This window comes from Molossus molossus, unplaced genomic scaffold, assembly GCF_014108415.1.
Source record: "Molossus molossus isolate mMolMol1 unplaced genomic scaffold, mMolMol1.p scaffold_m16_p_7, whole genome shotgun sequence".
NCBI classification, from domain to species: domain Eukaryota; kingdom Metazoa; phylum Chordata; class Mammalia; order Chiroptera; family Molossidae; genus Molossus; species Molossus molossus.
Window position 1 is genome coordinate 57,547,848 of NW_023425401.1, and position 17,958 is coordinate 57,565,805.

At 38.5% G+C, this 17,958-nt stretch overlaps 1 protein-coding gene across 6 annotated transcripts in view; it reads right to left on the minus strand.

The window, feature by feature from the left end:
• SRPK2 (SRSF protein kinase 2) overlaps nucleotides 1-17,958 on the minus strand; it is a 172,236-nt gene that overhangs the window by 25,827 nt on the left and 128,451 nt on the right. For all 6 annotated transcript variants that reach the window (XR_004957412.1, XM_036247617.1, XM_036247615.1 and 3 more), the window contains 3 exons: nucleotides 12,502-12,608; nucleotides 1,952-2,117; nucleotides 329-354 (listed from right to left, as the gene is read on the minus strand). Coding sequence is in view for 5 of the 6 variants with exons in the window: in XM_036247617.1 (XP_036103510.1) it covers nucleotides 329-354; nucleotides 1,952-2,117; nucleotides 12,502-12,608 (299 nt within the window). In the remaining variant the exon portion in view is untranslated. The remainder of the gene's footprint in view (nucleotides 1-328; nucleotides 355-1,951; nucleotides 2,118-12,501; nucleotides 12,609-17,958) is intronic.

The following is a 17,958-nucleotide window of genomic DNA, read 5'->3' on the forward strand; positions in this document are numbered from 1 at the left end:
GGTCAGGGCTGTGCGAGAGGCAGCCACTCGATGTGTCCCTTTCACATCGATGTTTCTCTCTCTCTCTCTTCCTCTCTCTCTCCCACTCTACCTAACAAAAAATGGAAAAACGTCCTCGGGTGAGGATAAAAAAAAGAATATACAGCACTTATAAATACACCTATCTTTTACATTAATATACATTAGGACATCTGTGATTGAGAAACCAAAAAATGTACAATTTCCTAAAATAACCCTTAAATAAAAAATTACTGTAGAAAGAAACAAACTAATGTTACAATTTTTAAAGTTCATAATGAACAGTTGCTTTTAAGTATTAAGTACTTACAGGTTTTTGCTGTGGAGCCGTACTCACTAAATAAACAAAAAACAAAACAAAACAAAATGACTGTTTAGAGAGTAATTAAACATATCCTTTACGTAGGTAATCTGAATTGTAAAATGAAATAATTACTGCCTTTTAATGGCTATCCAAGTCCAACAATTGCTAAATACTGAGGCTTCTGAATCAAAGAGATCTAAAAAACATTTATCCAACTCAAATAAATAATTGGTTCTTAAAAAGCATAGCAGTAGTTATTCAATATGGAGCTACTTCTTTTCTCTATCTAAAATTATATAACAATTAAAAGTTAAATTAAATAACCATTTATTTCAAAAACAGTCAATGGCAAAGCACTGACTTATAACTAAGAAAATGGAGAAGGGCCCTGGTCAGTTTGGCTCAGCGGTTGGAGCGTCGGCTTGTGGACCAGAGAGTCCCACTAGGGGCACATACCAAAAAAAAAGAGAAAGAGCCCTGGCCGGTTTGGCTCAGCGGTTAGAGCGTCGGCCTGTGGTCCGGAGAGACCTGGGTTCGGTTTCCGCTAAGGGCGCGTACCTCGGTTGCAGTTTGTCCCCGGCCCTGGTCGGTTGTGTGGGTGGCAGCCACTCGATGTGTCCCTTTCACATCGATGTTTCTCTCTCTCTCTGTTCCTCTCTCTCCCTCCCACTCTACCTGAACAAAAAAATGGAAAAATGTCCTTGGGTGAGGATAAAAAAAAAAAAAAAGAGAGAGAAAGAAAATGGAGAAGGGTTCACAAATGAAGTCATCAAACCAATTGTTTAATAAACAATGAAATAAACGATTTAGATGAGATGTAATTCTATGTCTGAAAAGTATTTAGCAAGGTTTTACAACTAAAGTAAATCTAATATTGCAGCAAATATTCTAGAAATAAAATGACCAGACCTTGCTAGCCTCAAAAGCTTGACAGACTAAATGGTTCCATGATCTAAAAAAACATTGATGGTAGAAAGTAAGACTCAGAGGTGCTACAAATCCCACAAGCCCCAGTCAGCACAGGCTGCAGCCCTTTAGTCTGTATGCTTGCCTGACAACATGCTAGGGCAGATGTGGTAAAGACAGGGTGAAAGCAGTCAATACTTCACTGCCATCACTGCAGTCCATGACAATCAGGAACAAAACTTTATATGCCAATACTCAAGTTACGTGGTCTTTCCTGCCTGGGGTTCTCTGTAACTGATTCCAAATCCACCAGCTAGACTCTGATTGATGTAGCTATGCTAACTACAGACTAGGAAGCATGCTAACAAACCTGAAGCTAGAAAAAATTCTGATGACTACAAGTTGGCTACATGAAAGCTACTGCTACATACTCTTCTGCAGAGAAATGGGCAACAGAAGAAAATGTTAAAATGTAGATGCAGCAGCAAGTAAGAATTTAAATCACCTTGTAAGGGGAAACAAAGTAAAGTAATTCAAATATGAAAGTATAATTTAATTGAGATATCTTCCTTCTCAAGAAAAAGGTTTAGCTATTTCTATCAATCAGACTCTTACAAAAGTTCCTAATGTGTACACATTTGCCTCAAGTGCCTTCAATGTGCAACTCTGTCGGCTCTCAATGTCCCCAAACTAACTGAAACAAAGCTGGCTCAGCTCCCTCACCTGCAGACCCTGAAGGCGGAGGAGCACCGGCTTTCTGCCACTCAGTGGCCTCGGCTGCCATTCTTCTTACATAGGCATCATCCACACACATCAAGATGTTTTCCGGCTTTATGTCAGTATGAATGATCTTGCACTTACTGTGTAGATAATCTAACCCCTGTAGTACCTGATCACAGCAAAATCAAGAGAGGAGATGTGTTACTTATACTTTTATTATTCAACATTTATTTGTAAAATGGGTAATATTGTTACAAGGCACAAAATTCAAGACAGAAAAGGGTGTTTAGTAAAAATCTCCTTCCACTACAGGTTTTTCCCACAAGCAACCAATGTGTATCATTCTGGAGATAATTTATGCTCACAGAAATATATATATCTAGATATACATTTTTTTTATGCCCCATCTAGTTATACTTTTTAAATAACAGTTTTATTGAGATGTAATTTATATACCATACAATTCACTCTTTTACATGTATAACTCAATGGTATTCAGATGCGCACCTTAACCACTATCTAATTTAGAACACTTTCACCACCCAAAAAGAAACCCTGTACTCACTGGCAGTCATTCTCCATCCCCTCAAGTCCTAAGCAACCACTAATCTGTGTTCTATCTTATTCTGGACATTGTATATAAGTGAAATCATACAAAGTGGTCTTTTGTAACTGGCATAATATTTCAAGGTTCATTTATTTTACTTGCCAACAATGTTCCATTGGATATACCAAATTTTGTCTAGCCATTCATTTGATGAACATTTGGGGTGTTTCCACTTTTGGACTATTAGAAATAAAATCGCCACGAACATGTAAGTTTCTGTGTGGATATACGCTTTTATTTCCTTTGGGTCTATACCTAGGAGTACAATTTTTGGGTCACAGAGTAACTCCATGTTTAGCTCTTTGACAAAAATGCCAAACTGTTTTATACAGTGGCTACATCACTTTCTATTCCCAACAGCCATGCATGATGGTTCTGATGTCTTCCTCTTGGCCAACACTTGTACTCTTTTTTATTTCTGCAACTGTAGTGGGTATGAAGGGTGTTATCTCATTGATCTGCATTTCCATGATAACTAATGATGCACATATATTTTTAATACTGCAGGAAAGGAGGTGAAAGTTTTTCTGGACTTACTTCCATTTGAGAGGAATTTTTTCAATTCTTTCCATAAGCAATTATTTTAAAAATACAGATCGTGTTCTTATACATTAGAAATTCTACATGCTCAATAAATATTCACATTTAATAAATATCATTAAAACATTTTAAGTCATTTAAGGGTCTTGTCTACAACAGACAAGAAAGCAGAGAAAAGACAAGCAGAAGATATATCTAGCTCTGCAAGTTTACAGCAAAAACCCAATGCTTCTGCCTATCTTGAGGATCTAGTTGAACAACCTGAGCAGATAACACAGCATTAGAAAGTGAGGGTATAGAGGTTTAAGGAAAAAGAAAAATAGAAAGACCCGTCTCTCAAACAGGATAAAAATCCCTCATCTAATCTTTTTCCCCTTGTCTAGCCACACACCATATTATGTGTTTGATACAAAGCAATAAACAAAAGTTCTCCATCTTCATGGCTTACATGTCCTTGCATTATCATGGAGTTGACTGTTTCAAGCCAGGGTGAGAGAAGAAATTGGCCAAAAAGAAACGAAGTTGAATCATGGGCACAGCAAATGCAATTTAATATGTGGATAAGTTCCTAGTAATAGTAGCAGTAAATGTCAATACTTTTCCTAAAAAACCTTTTCACCACCAGGTCATCCTCAAGTAACCTTTATCTTTCTACCTTACATCTTTCACAGTTCTTAGGTTGTTTTACCATGTGAGTTCCCCATGGCAATGAGGCGATTCAGACGAGCAGAGTGTTCAGAGCAAGAATTTAAGGTCAGATTTTTAAAATAGTGCTATTGTACTCAACTGGGTTAGCTTTCCTTAAGAAGCATAGTTTATAACATCTGACTATGAAAACAAGCAAAAGACTCCACCACTTGAACAAGATAATGCAAATCAGCCTGGCTGGTGTGACTCAGTGGACTGAGCAATAGTCCCATGCATTGAGAGATTCTGGTTCGATTCCTGGATTGCAGGCTCAATCCCCAGTAGGGAACATGCAAGAGGCAGCTATTGATGTTTCTCTCTCACATTAATGTTTCTATCGCTCTCCCTATAAAAAAAAAAAAATAATCAATTTAAAAAAGGCATCTTATAACCCTAGCCAGTTTTGCTCAGTGGTTAGAGCATCAGCTTGCGGACCAGAGAGGCCCAGGTTCGGTTTCCGCTGAGGGCATGTACCTCAGTTGCAGTTTGTCCCCAGCCCCGCTTGAGGTTGTATGGGTAAGTGACCAGTCGATGTGTCTCTCTCCATCGATGTTTCTCTCTCTCTCTCTCTTTTCCCCCCTCTCTCCCTCCCACTCTATCTAAAGATAAATGCAAAAAAAAAAAAAAAAAAAAGTCCTCAGGTGAGGATTAAAAAAAAGGCATATTAAAAATAAATAAGTAAATAAAAGAGAATGCAAATCATTAAAGGAAACAGTTACAAGACGTAGCATTAAAATAGAATCTTGGGAGTCACACTGTTCCTAAACTGCTGCTCAATCATTCATCCACTGGGCAAGGCATCTATGCTAGCTGAGCTTCCATTTTCATATCTATAAAAGGGGGTGATGTATCTATTAGAAACACAGTGAAAATTAGAAATAATCTGTAGAAAACACAAAAACAAGGTTTAGCTTACAGGAAGCTCAAAATATGTAACTGAACTAACCCAGAAGACTTGTATTGAAGTGGACTACATAACTAGAACTTTAATAAGTCATTTATAAACTCCTCCAGGCTCATTTCTCCCATCGCTAATATGAATGGGCTCTACCTGGTAACTTATATGGTATTAAAATTCTATAACCTGATTCCGTAGTTTCTTTTAATTCCAGACTACTATATTTTAATCTTTAGCTGTAAGCTAAGAAGAATGGTTTTATTTTTTAAAATGTCATTTCTGTTCTCAGCTACAGCAGTTTAAAGCAATAAAGCACCCCAGAATGCATAATCCAAGAATAATGGGCAATCTTACAACCATTTATGCAGAAATACTATGATGATGCAAAAAAATAAAAATCAATGAATCAAGCTTCATGCTCAAGGATAGATCTCTCCTCGCAAATTCTGAAAAATAGTTAAAAGGAGCCTTTACTAATTTCTAATTTCCCCTGTTGCCTTCATCCAATAAGTGTTTCTCTCTTGCCTAAAACACATATATACTTGGCCTCAGCAGCAGGAGGCAGCAGAGGCTGCACAGATCCTTTGGCTGCTATGAAAGCTGAGCTCAATCTAACCACAGATGGGTCAGGGACAGAGCCACACCCACTCAGGGAGCTCAAACCCCTCTCTGAGCAGGAGTGACACCCACAGGTCAGCAGTATCACAGAAGTGAAGGCGGAGCCGAGGGCTGTGAGCAAAACAAATGTCGGTTCTCATTCAGGAACTAAGCAGCCATAGCTCAGGGCAAGTCAAATTCAGCAGTAAAATGAGGGGTTTGGTCAAGACAGCCACTAAGGTTTTTTTCTATCCACCTAGGAACTCTGTCATAGATAATCTATTTCTGGGGTCAGCAACATTTATCTGCTTCTTGTCACCACAGGTTGCTCGAAATGGAAAATGGGTTCTGTGATCTTGCAGATACAAAAAAACGTAAGTTGAGAATAATGTGGAGACTTCTCCTGAAGGCATCTCTCTGGTCCTGTGCAAGCACCACCCAGAGTGGTGCTGTCCCCCCGCCCCCCAAAAAATCCTAAACTACAAAGAAAAAGAATGAAGACGTCCAGTCCAGACAGAGCGCAGGTAAGGGTGGGACTCACATCCTCTCCATAACCACATAAAAATCACAACTACACTACAGAACAATTATCATTCAGAATCGCCTGAAATCGAGCTAAAGGGAAGTTCTACAACTAGAGGTTTAAAGAAGACGCTACATGGAGACTGTCAGGAGGGGTGGAGGCGCAGAAGGGTTGGTCCCACACCCACGAAATGCAGTGACATCACTTCTTTTCAAGGGACCTAAGACTCTTCTCAGCTCATTACTCTGTGCAGTCTAAATGCTGGGCACAGTGGATTTATCTTTTATCCTGACTATATCCAGAAGTACAGCTGCTGGGTTTTCCCACTAGTTCTCACTAGTCAGTGTTAGAAAGAGCAAGGAGACAAACAGGGCTACTTCAGGACAAGGTCGATAAAGACAATGGCGGATTTGAAAAGCACTGCATTTTAAGTAATTTAAAATGCTCCCAAATCTTTTTATGTAGACATTTTATACTACCCTGCAGTTCAGCATGGAAGCAGAAGGTATACCACCTGGATCATGGTGGCTGCACAGTAACTGTGGGACCTGGGGAAGTTTTTATCCTGTCTGTGCAAGGCCTTCTGTAGAGGGGTAATAACAACAACATCCCTGGCCTCGTAAGGTTGTGATGAGGACTAGATAGCATAATACAAATAAAAAGCACTTACAACAGTGAATACCTAAAAGAGCATAATGAATGTTAGTGACAACAATAGTAACAGAAAAGAATAATTTAAAAATCTGGGTGACGTTGCTACAATACTGGAAAAACTAGCAGTTTGAAAAGTCACCAAAATCAGGGCCTTTTCTCTTACCAACTCTCATTTAATGGCAAGTAGTCACTTCTTTACCAGGTTTCTGTAACAAGTAGTAAATTAAACCATAAAGTTTTAAAATGTGAGATGTCAGATAACCTTTCAATTGCTAAGAAAGTCAAAGTTATATTTAAAGAACAGCAAAGGCATTTAAAGAAATCTGCACTACAAATAACAAATAGTGCCAACACAAGCACTGTTATTCTTTTGGTTTCAGAAATAAAAGCTAGATATAAAATAGACCTCAATAAAGCTGATTTAAAAGAGGAAAGGGAAATGAAAGCTGTGGGACAGACAACCACAAAACTCCACTCTTGAGGACAAAAAAGCAGCCTGGCATGTGTACATCAGGACGCACACACACACGCACACGCACACGCGCTCATGCACACCCACTGCTGCTGCTGCTACTGTTGTAACTCAACATCTCACCACTGGCAACCAGGATGGCCCTTCTCTGACTGGGCACAAGGTCACCACGGTTAAGTGAGGACAGCTAAGAACTGACCAAAGGATTGATAACAGTGTATATGAAACCCTGGATATGTGATTAATTGTCATTGCTTTTTTAGAAAATAAACAAGTGGTAACATTTACCTACAAGTCTATTAAATCAGAAGTCAGCCAGTCTGTAGTCAGATTCAGAGGAACACACACCTTTTCATTTGAGAAAAAACGACCTAAAAAAACATTCCTTGATTACCTACTATATGAAGAAAGCAATGAGATGTGACACATGTATGACCTATAACCTCGAGATGCTCATAGTGCAGTGGGAGACATGAGGCAACTTCGTCTGGTCACAGTGCTGGATGCTTTCTCACTCACTCATCCCTCAGCATATATCTCCACAACAATGCCACAAATTATGTATTATCATCCCGATTTTACAAATGAGGAAACACACTCACAGAGGCTAAGTAATCTGACCAGGGTCACAAGACAGTTAAGTACCAAAGTCAGACTTTGAAGTTATATCTATTGCCAAGGCATGTACCCGTTGTACTTTCTTCTATTCCACTGGTTCTCAATGAGAGGGAATCTTGCCCCTTGAGGACATCTGATAAAAAGTTCAGAGAAACTTTTAACTGTCACAACTGTTAAAAGTGGTGGTGGTGGCTGATACAATCATCTAGTGGTAGAGGCCAGAGATGCTGCTAAACACCCTATAATTAATAGTACAGGTCCTTACAATAAAAAACTATCCAGTCCAGCCCAGCCAGTGTGGGTCAGTTGTTTGAGTGTCCCATGCACCAAGAGGTCACTGGTTCTCAATTCCCGGCCAGAGGCTTGATCCCCAGTAGGGGGCATGCAGGAAGCAGCCAATCAATGTTTCTCTCTCATCAATGTTTCTCTCTCATCAATGTTTCTCTCTCTCCCTTCCTCTCTCTGTAAAAAAAAAAATCAGTAACATGAGAAAGAAAAAAAAAGAATTATCCAGTCCAAAATGTCAACCAGGTGCCAAGCTTGAGAAACTCTGGTTTATAAGATGCTGTAATCATCAGGAAAAAAACAAATGCAGGCTGCAGGCATCTTGAGGAGGGAAAACACACCACTCTTTACTAAGCGAGTATGAGAAGCCTTCATCACAGAAGTGGTATTTTGATTACTGAGTCTTTAGCTATAACATGGGTAGAAAAGAAAGCATGATATTTTCAGCAGCCTAGGACAAAAGAAATGATCAAAAACATGGAGCTAAAAAACAGCAAGATGAGTACTCTCTAAAATACCTACCGAAGAAAACTATTAAAACTTTATGAATAAAAATTCTGGTAAATTCATATGTATTTATAAATGCTTGGGACATCTTAGCATATTCATAAGAAATTAGTAACTGTGTTGACTCCGGGTGGGAAACTGGGTATCTAAAGGACATGTATTTTAGCCCTGGTTGGTTTGGTTCAGTGGTTAGAGCATCAACCTGCAGACCAGAGAGACCTGGGTTCGGTTCCCACTAAGGGCACGTACCTCAGTTGCAGTTTGTTCCCAGCCCCGGTTGGGGTCGTGTGGGTGGCAACCACTCGATGTGTCTCTCTCACATCAATGTTTCTCTCTCTCTCTCTTCCTCCCTTACTCCCTCCCGCTCTATCTGAAGATAAATGCAAAAATGTCTCAGGTGAGGATAATAAATAAATAAACAAAGGACATATATTTTAGAACAGTTATGTGTATTACATATTTAAAATATTAATTAATTAGTGGATAAAAATTTACCTGCCAGGACATAAGAGCTGAATCAGGGTTTGTAAGGGAAAATATGGGTTGACACCAGATGGCAGAAGAAAGAAGAACAGTAATTTAACTCTTACTGGACAAGGCCGGGTACAATTTCAAAGATATTAAGTGCTGCTTGGCAAACTAGTAAAAGCATGAGCTCCAAAACCCAGATTATCTGGGTTTGAATTCCTGCTAGACCACTTAATTTTTTTTAAGTTACTTCCTGACTATGGGCAAGTTACTTGACCTCTCTATGCCTCAGTTCCGCTTACATAACATCAGGAGAGTAAAAAATACCTATTCATAGAGATACTGTGAAGATTCAGGGAATTAAAATTTGCAAAGTACTTAGAACTATGCCTGGCACACAGTAAGCACTGAGTAAATATTTGTAATTATTGACAGCAGTATCCCTTTAATCTAATAAGGAAAGTATCTTTATTATTCTCATTTATTTATGATGAAATTGTGGTCTAAGGAGATTAAGTTGGTCAAAGTCCTTTAGCTAAAGTAGGGTATATCTGTCGCCAAAACCTCTTTATCACTCTATATATTGCTGAAAGTCACTCCATGAAAGTCAACATTAAGCTATGGACAACAGGCAATGAAAAACCACTACTGGAAATATGAATTATTAAAGCAAAGTTTTACTTAGAAAGGTAACTACCTATGGAAAAGAGAATAAACTGGAATAGGGAAGTAGAAGATGGGCTGGACCCTGGGAGAGCGAAGAGAAGCCTGTGAACTAAGCAAGGATGGTGGTGCTGGAAATGAAAGGAACCTCAAGAGTAAGAGACATGGCACAGAAGGGACCAAAGGCCAGGTGACTGGTAAGGGTAAGTGACAGAGCCACAGCAATGACTGAAATGAGATCCGCTATGCCTGACTGTGAAGGCGAAGAAGGACATATGGAAGGAATATTAGAAAAAACTGGTCCCACCCAGTCTTGTTCTGGGAAGGGATGTAACTGTGCAGGTCTATTAATAAAGGATCTTCCCAGTACCACCCAGGAGTCAAAAATACTAAACTCATAGGCTGAATCAGAGGAAATGAAGGGAAACTCAGATACAGAGATTATTTACTGGGATATATAATAATTTACTACTGTGAAAGTTCTAAGTTTAGGGGGGAAAAATTCATTCTATGATAATATTTTCCTTAAATAAAAATTAAAGGTGGGTTTCACACTAAAACAAAACTTCTACTCACAAAGCCTAAAAGAACAAAATGCAGACCAAAGTCAAAATTTCATCCTGAAATTTTTCTAGAACCATAAAACCTAAGAGTTCTTTAGTTTCCAAAGCACACTCTATGTGAAATCACAGGAGGATAATATTCATTAAAACATTTCTTTTCTTTTTTAAATATTTTTTTATTGATTTTTTTTAGAGAAAGAAAAAGGGAGAAAAAGACAGAAACATCAATGTGAGAGAGAAACATCTACTGGCTGCCTCCTGCACATCCCCCATTAAGGATCGAGCCCAAAACCCAGGCATGAGCCCTGACTGGGAATGGAATCGGGACCTCTCAGTCCATGGACAATGCTCAATCCACTGAGCTGGATCCATTATATCATTTCTTCAATCAGCAAGTATGTATTAAAGTTCCATTAAACTCCAAGATTTCATCTTTAGATTTATAGACTCTTTTACTTGCTAAGAAAGGCTAGATTTTATTTTCCCATTCTAGAATACAAAATAAGTATCAGTGGTTCACCTGCTGATGTATTTTCTCATATGGCCAACATCTTTGAAAGTTCAAGGGAATGAGAGAAACTGTATGAAATATATGCAAGATAGTATTTCTTAAATTATTTACTTTTTATTGGTTAGAATATATAAATATTTTTATATTTTCAGTATTTGTCAGACATGATATTTTTCAGAGTTTTTACAAGGTAAAATTTTTAGAGTTGCCACTAATATGAATACTGAAGAGATATTTGGGCATCAAATTTTTCCAGTTAACATATTAATTTTCCCCCTCACTACATATCTTCTAAAGGAAAAGCATTGTTTTTTCACATGAGAAATCAGCCGTATTAAAATAATAAATTAAAATGCTACTGTCTAAAACCTAAAAGGGAAGAGATACATTATTAAATAAAGCTAGCTAAAAACCTATACTAGCCCTGGCCAGTTTGGCTCAGCGGTTGAGCGTTGGCCTGTGGACCAGAGAGTCCTGGGTTCAGTTCCTGCTAGGGGCATGTACCACAAAAACAAAACAAAAAAAAACCACCTATACTAGGCACATATGTATACCTGACATAATACTATGCGTAAGTAAAGTATCTCATTATGTAAGCCAATACAGAAAGTCTTTTACCAACCCCTCTCCTCAAGTAACATCTATGATATTAGAAGACTAGCTGCCAACTTACAGGATAAAAGGACAAAGATAAGTGAAGAGATGAATACACAGACTGAATAAACAAAGTTATCTACCTACAATTTCAAAAGCAAAATCTAGGATGCTTTTATTAAGCAAATTTAAAAAATCAGATTTTTTAATAAAATGGGTTTAAAACCTACTCTAATACAGGTATGCAAATACTATGTACAATTGTCAAGAAGGTTCTTTTTTAGCGCTCTCTCTGTCAATTTACAATTCTTCAATTGTGAATCATTCCCTGGTTCTCTTCCCATTTAAGAATTCTGGACCAAGGCCTGTACTTCAGGTCTGGAGCCTTCAGGCAAATCTAGTTCAAGATCTGAACTTGGGGAAAGGCACAGGCTTCAAAGCACTCAGTAGTCTTCTCAAGCAAACCAAGGAACCGCCTAGATATATAAATTTTGTGGAAGTATCCACAATAATTATCTATTATACCAGAACAGGTAACCCAGAATAAGTCATATCTGCAACATTCATAATTTAGGTTGTAAGGGCAATGAGCAGAATTACAGAGTGATATGTCCTATGCAGAAAATTGAATCTGGTAAACATTTCTAATTAGAAAGAGATCTCCCATATACTTTCATTTTATAAATATTTGCTAGAGCATCATCACTGAACCAGACCCAGCTGAACATTTTCTTTTGTCAAGGCAACTGAACAAAGCACAAACCTAACACAATACTCCCAAATCACATTCTTTATTATCTTTCATTTACCCTTCATCTAATACCTAGAAACATCAAATAAATTAGTTCTTTTTATTTTTTTAAAGTATGTTTTTATTGATTTTTTTAGAGAGAGGGGAAGGGAGAAAAAGAGAAACATCGATCAGCTGCCTCCTGCATGCCCCCTACTGGGGATCAAGCCTGAAACCCAGGCATGTGCCCTGATCAGGAATCAAACTCAGACCTCTCAGTCCATGGGATGATGCTCAATTTACTTAGCCACACCAGTCAGGCTGAATTATTTTCTAAGCAATGAAGTGGGACATTTTATAAAAATGATATTGGGTAAAACACATTTTCATTATACGATATCACTACCTATAAAAGATCAACATGCCCAAAGAAATGTATGCCTGATATTTACATACTGCTCCCTTTACAAAACAGAATGGCATATCATTAAATATAAAACTGATTTAACAAGTTCAAAATGTTATACACTACAATATATGTTTATGCTTGTGTGTTTAAAAAACAAAAAAGAAATACATGTTGAAAACCTAACCAGTTAGGTATTAGGAGGTAGGGGCTGCCCGCATAAGCCTCACCTGTCGAATGATACTCTTCACACAACGTACTGGAAGGCCTTGATAGTTGGACTTGATAATCCACTTGAGGAGATGGTGGCCAAGCACTTCGAAGACCATGCAGACATCTGGGACATGGTTAAGGATCATTTGTGGATATATTTCCTGGAGTGATGTAATTACTAAAAGGAGCATCCCTGTGGCACTTGGCAAAATATTTATTTCTTCATAAAGTACATCAATACTCTCAATAATACCAAAAGTGGTCCTTCACTATTTCCCACCTAAATAAAATAATCTAGCATTTATTAAGTACTTATTAAGTGCCATACATCATTTAATGTGTTCTTGTAACAACCTTAGGAAATAATATATGTATCCCCACACAGAAACGAGAAGAGCAAACCTCAGTTTAAGGAACTATCCTGCGTTACAGTCCAAAGGTGGCAACGTCGTGCCTCCACCCCACACTCACCTGAGCTCTCTCACTTCAGCACACTCCTCTCCTTGATGATCAGCCTTAATGAAAATGAGCAAAGCTAGATCCTCACTGAAATTAATGAGAAAAAATAAAGAACTCCCCTGTCTTAAGTGTCCTGCCTACATTTCTATTCCATAGGTCACATAAAACCCTTTATAAAATAGAAATTTACCAAACACAGTGAATTTCATCTTTTCCTTCAATAATATCTTGTACTGTGTAACTAGATCAATTTTAGTAATGTAGACAGTTTTAAAGAATGCATGATAACAATACAAGACATGGCATTAACACCAACCTATAATAATGAACTCTCAGGGATCTGGTGGTGTTTTAGAAGAAATTCTAGTCAAGCACTGACACTCCAGAACCATGGCCCATTGTACAAATACATGTATGTCATTCATACAGGAAGACTGAAAATGGCTCTGAAACCATCTGAGAATATCTCATTCATCCCTGGAGGCCTATAGATAATTTTACAGGATCTGCATCTACATCATCGCAATAATGGCAAACTAAGAACTGAGGTTAATAACGGACACAGAGCCAAAGCCCAAGATTTCTACATTATAACTGGCCTGCATCAAACATAAACTATGACAGTTGCTTACCATTTTATTTAACAGTAAAAAGTCATTAGAATGTACATATTTTTAACAACTCCACTTACCAGCCTGGTGGGTTTGGCTTAGCGGTTAGAGTGTCGGTCTGCGGACCAATGAGTCTCAGGTTTGATTCTGGTCAAGGGCATATACCTCAGTTTCAGTTCATCCTCGGCCCTGGCTGGGGTCGTGTGGGAGGCAACCAATCTATGTGTCTCTCTCACATCGATGTTTCTCTCTCTCCCTCCCTCCCTCCCACTCTATCTGAAGACAAATGGAAAAATATCCTCGGGTGAGAATTGATTAAATAAATAAATAAATAAAAACTCCATTTACCTACAGATCAGATGGCTTCTCCCCATCAGCTGTCCGAAACTGCCTTGCAGATCTGGTGCAAGAGGAGGGGCTGCCCTGCCCACCCACAAACAAGCAGGCCCACTTGGAGGAGAGAGGCAGAGAAGGATGAGCTCTGTCTTCCTACTGATCACGAGGGGAAATGCACTCAGCAGTAAGCAAAAATGATAGAGGCAAACAACAAGGTGGCATTAGCAGTCACTGGTACTTGCTAGTACCCCCAAATCTCCTCTAGAAGAAATACAGGCATATCTGTATTATTGTGTTTCACAGAGGTTGCGTGTTTTCTTGTTGTTGTTTTTATAAGTTGAAGGCAAGACTCTTCCTCCATCAACAAAAAGATTAGTACTCACTTTATTGCAGTGGTCTGGAACTGGACTACCAATATCTCTGAGGTATATGCCTACATAAAACCTCAAATATGTAAGGTATAAGGAGACTGCTTCCCTAAGAAATGAAGACTTAGCAGATGAAACAGGATGTCATTCTGGGGTTTAAGCAGAGATCCTGCTTTGTCCTCAGGCTTCTGGAGCTTAAGCAGGACAAATATCAAAACACTGGATCTTTTCCAAACATAATATAAGAAAGATCAGGAAGAAGACTCTGGCTCTTGACACATCCCTGGCACTCATCAGTTACAGGGTTCTGAGCAAGTGAAGTGGTTCAATATTCCTGAACCTTGAGAAATGAAAGGACAGTAAGTAGTCCCCTTTATCCAAGACACCTAGTGGATGCCTCAAACTGCACATAGTACCAAACCCTACATGTCCTAGGATTTCTCCTATACATACTTACATACCTACCTATGATGTTTAATTTACAAATTAGACACAGTAAGAGACTGATAAAATAGAATGATTATAACAATATACTGTAATAAACATTATGTGAATCTGGTCTATTTAAAAATATCTTAAGGTGCTATATTCAACCTTCTTCTTCTTGCGATGATATGAGACAATACAATGCCTACATGACGAGATGAACTGAGGCGAATGGCATAGTGTTAGGCTACTATGAGGGTTACCCGAACACAAGCACTGTGATACCACAACAGCCAATCTGATAAGCAAGGCCTACTAAGTAACTAAGGGGCAAGTAGTGTATTCAGCACAGATACACTAGACAAAGGGATGATTCTGGTGCAGGCAAGACCAAGTAGGAAGGTGTGAGACTTCATCATGCTACTCAGAATGGTGCACAATTTATAACTATGAATTACTTCTGAAACTTTCCATTTAATATTTTCAGACTGCAGGTAACTAAAACTGCAAAAAGGAAACCGCAGATAGGGGGGAATGCTGTATCACCTGTCTCAGACAAAGGGCTATCTGAGAGGATCCAATATGGAAATATGGAAAAAACATTCTGGACACTAAAGGTATTATCTCCTCTCCATCTTTGCTATTAGCTCTGACCTACAGGGCTTGATGACTCTATGGTCATCGATCCTCTGAGAATGCCCTTTACCAAAGCCCCAGGCAGAGGGAGGGTGACCATTTCCACAACCCCCAATCACCTCCTCCTGAGCCCCCTAGAAACTAGCAAGAATGCAAACTTACCAGTAGCCTAGTCAAAACTGATATTCTTAAAAGAGAAAGGGAAGTCATAAGATGCCTTTGCTCTGACTTTTTGCGAGACATTTATTTTCCAACAGGACCTAGAATTAGAACAAAGCCTTCCCTATTTAAAAGCAAAAGGAACAACTAATCTGTAGCTGACTAAGAAACTTTCATGTTTCAAAATTCATTAATTTCCAGCAAGATAATTTCTTTTTGAGAAAGCAAATACGCTGTATGCTATTCTAATGAAAAAGTTAAAAAAGTAATTAAGCAATTTGATCTTTAAACAATTAAAGCAAGTTGATACACTTAATAGAAATAGAATATATTTAGGAGAAAATAAACTTGTTTGTTGAAATGTGATTCAAATAAGTCTTTAAAGAGTCATTTTTCCATTATAAAGAAAATCTTTATCAAGTATGACATGATATCAAGAAATTATTTTATTAGGTTTGTGATCATTTATTTATTTATTTATTACAGATGTTTCTCTTTTTCTACCCTAATGGCACCCCCCTCCCCAACCCACCCCTGCCCCATCCACGACTTTGTTGTCCATGTCCATCGGTCATGCATACATGCATATAATTTCTGTGGTTTAGCCCCTCCCACCCCCCACCTCCTCTTCTGAGGGATGTCAGTCTGTGCCCTACTTCCATGTTTCTGGGTCTACCGTATTCCTCAGACTGTTATGTTCATTACATTCCATATATAAGTGAGATCATGTGCTATTTGTCTTTTTCTGCTTGGCTTATTTCACTTAGGATAATACTTTCCAGGTCCCTCCATGTCGTCTCAAAGGATAAGAGATCTTTCTTTCTTACCGCTGCATAGTACTGCATTGTGTATATGTACCACTGCTTTTTTATCCATTCGTCTACTGATGGACACTTGGGCTGTTTCCAGATCTTAGCTATTGCAAATAGTGCTGCTATGAACATGGGGGTACATATATTCTTCCTGATTGGTGTTTCAGGCTTCTTAGGGTATATTCCTAGAAGTGGGATCACTGGGTCAAATGGAAGTTCAATTTTTAATTTTTTGAGCTAACACCATATTGTTTTCCATAGTGGCTCCACCAGTCTTCATTCCCACCAGCAGTGTATTAGAGACCCCTTTTCTCCACACCCTCGCCAACACTAATTGTTTGATGATTTGTTGATGGCGGCCATTCTGACAGGTATGAGGTGATATCTCATTGTTGTTTTAATTTGCATCTCTCTGATGATTAGTGATGTTGAGCATTTCTTCATATGTCTCTTGGCCATTTGTATGTCCTGTTTGGAGAGGTGTCTATTCAGCTCCTCTGCCCATTTTTTAATTGGGTTCTTTGTCTTCCTTTTGTTGAGTTGTATGAGTTCTATATATATTGGAAATTAACCCCTTATCTGATATATCATTGGCAATGATGTTCTCCCATACAGTGGGTTGCCTTTCCATTTTGATGATCTTATCTTTTCCTGTGCAGAAGCTTTTTAGTGTGATGTAGGCCCATGTGTTCATTTATTCCATTGTTTCTGTTGCCTTAGGTGATGTATCAGTGAAAATTCTGCTGCATATGATGTCCGAAATTTTGTTGCCTACATTTTCTTCTAGAATTTTTATGGATTCATGGGTCACATTTAAGTCTTTTATCCATTTTGAGTTTATTTTTGTGTATGGTGTAAGTTGATGGTCTAGTTTCATTTTTTTGCATGTAGCTGTCCAATTTTCCCAACAACATTTATTAAAGAGGCTGTCTTTACTCCACTGTATGCTCTTGCCACCTTTGTCAAATACTAATTGAGCATATTGCCTTGGGTCCATTTCTGGGTTTTCAGTTCTGTTCCACTGGTCTATATGCCTGTTCTTGTGCCAGTACCAGGCTGTTTTGATTACAGTCGCTTTGTAGTATAACCTGAAATCTGGTATTGTGATTCCACCTGCTTTGTCTTTTTCTTTCAACATTGCTGTGGCTATTCGGGGACTTTTTTGGTTCCATATGAACTTTTGAAGTATTTGTTCTAGTTCTGTGAAATATGTCATTGTTATTTTGATGGGGATTGCATTGAATCTATAGATTGCTTTGGGTAGTATGGACATTTTAATGATGTTAATCCTTCCAATCCATGAACAAGGTATGTGCTTCTACTTTCTAATATCTTCCTCTAATAACTTTTTTCAATGTCCTGTAGTTTTCTGCAAATAGGTTCTTTACTTCTTTGGTTAAGTTTATTCCTAGGTATCTTAATTTTTGGGGCGCGATGGTAAATGGGATTGTTTTTTCAGTTTCTCTTTCTGTGAGTTCATCATTGCTGTACAAGAATGCCGTCGAGCCCTGGCCGGTTTGGCTCAGCGGTTAGAGCGTCAGCCTGCAGTCCGGAGAGACCCGGGTTCGGTTCCCGCCAAGGGCATGTATCTCGGTTGCAGTTTGTCCCCAGCCCTGGTCGGTCGTGTGGGTGGCAGCCACTCGATGTGTTCCTTTCATATCGATGTT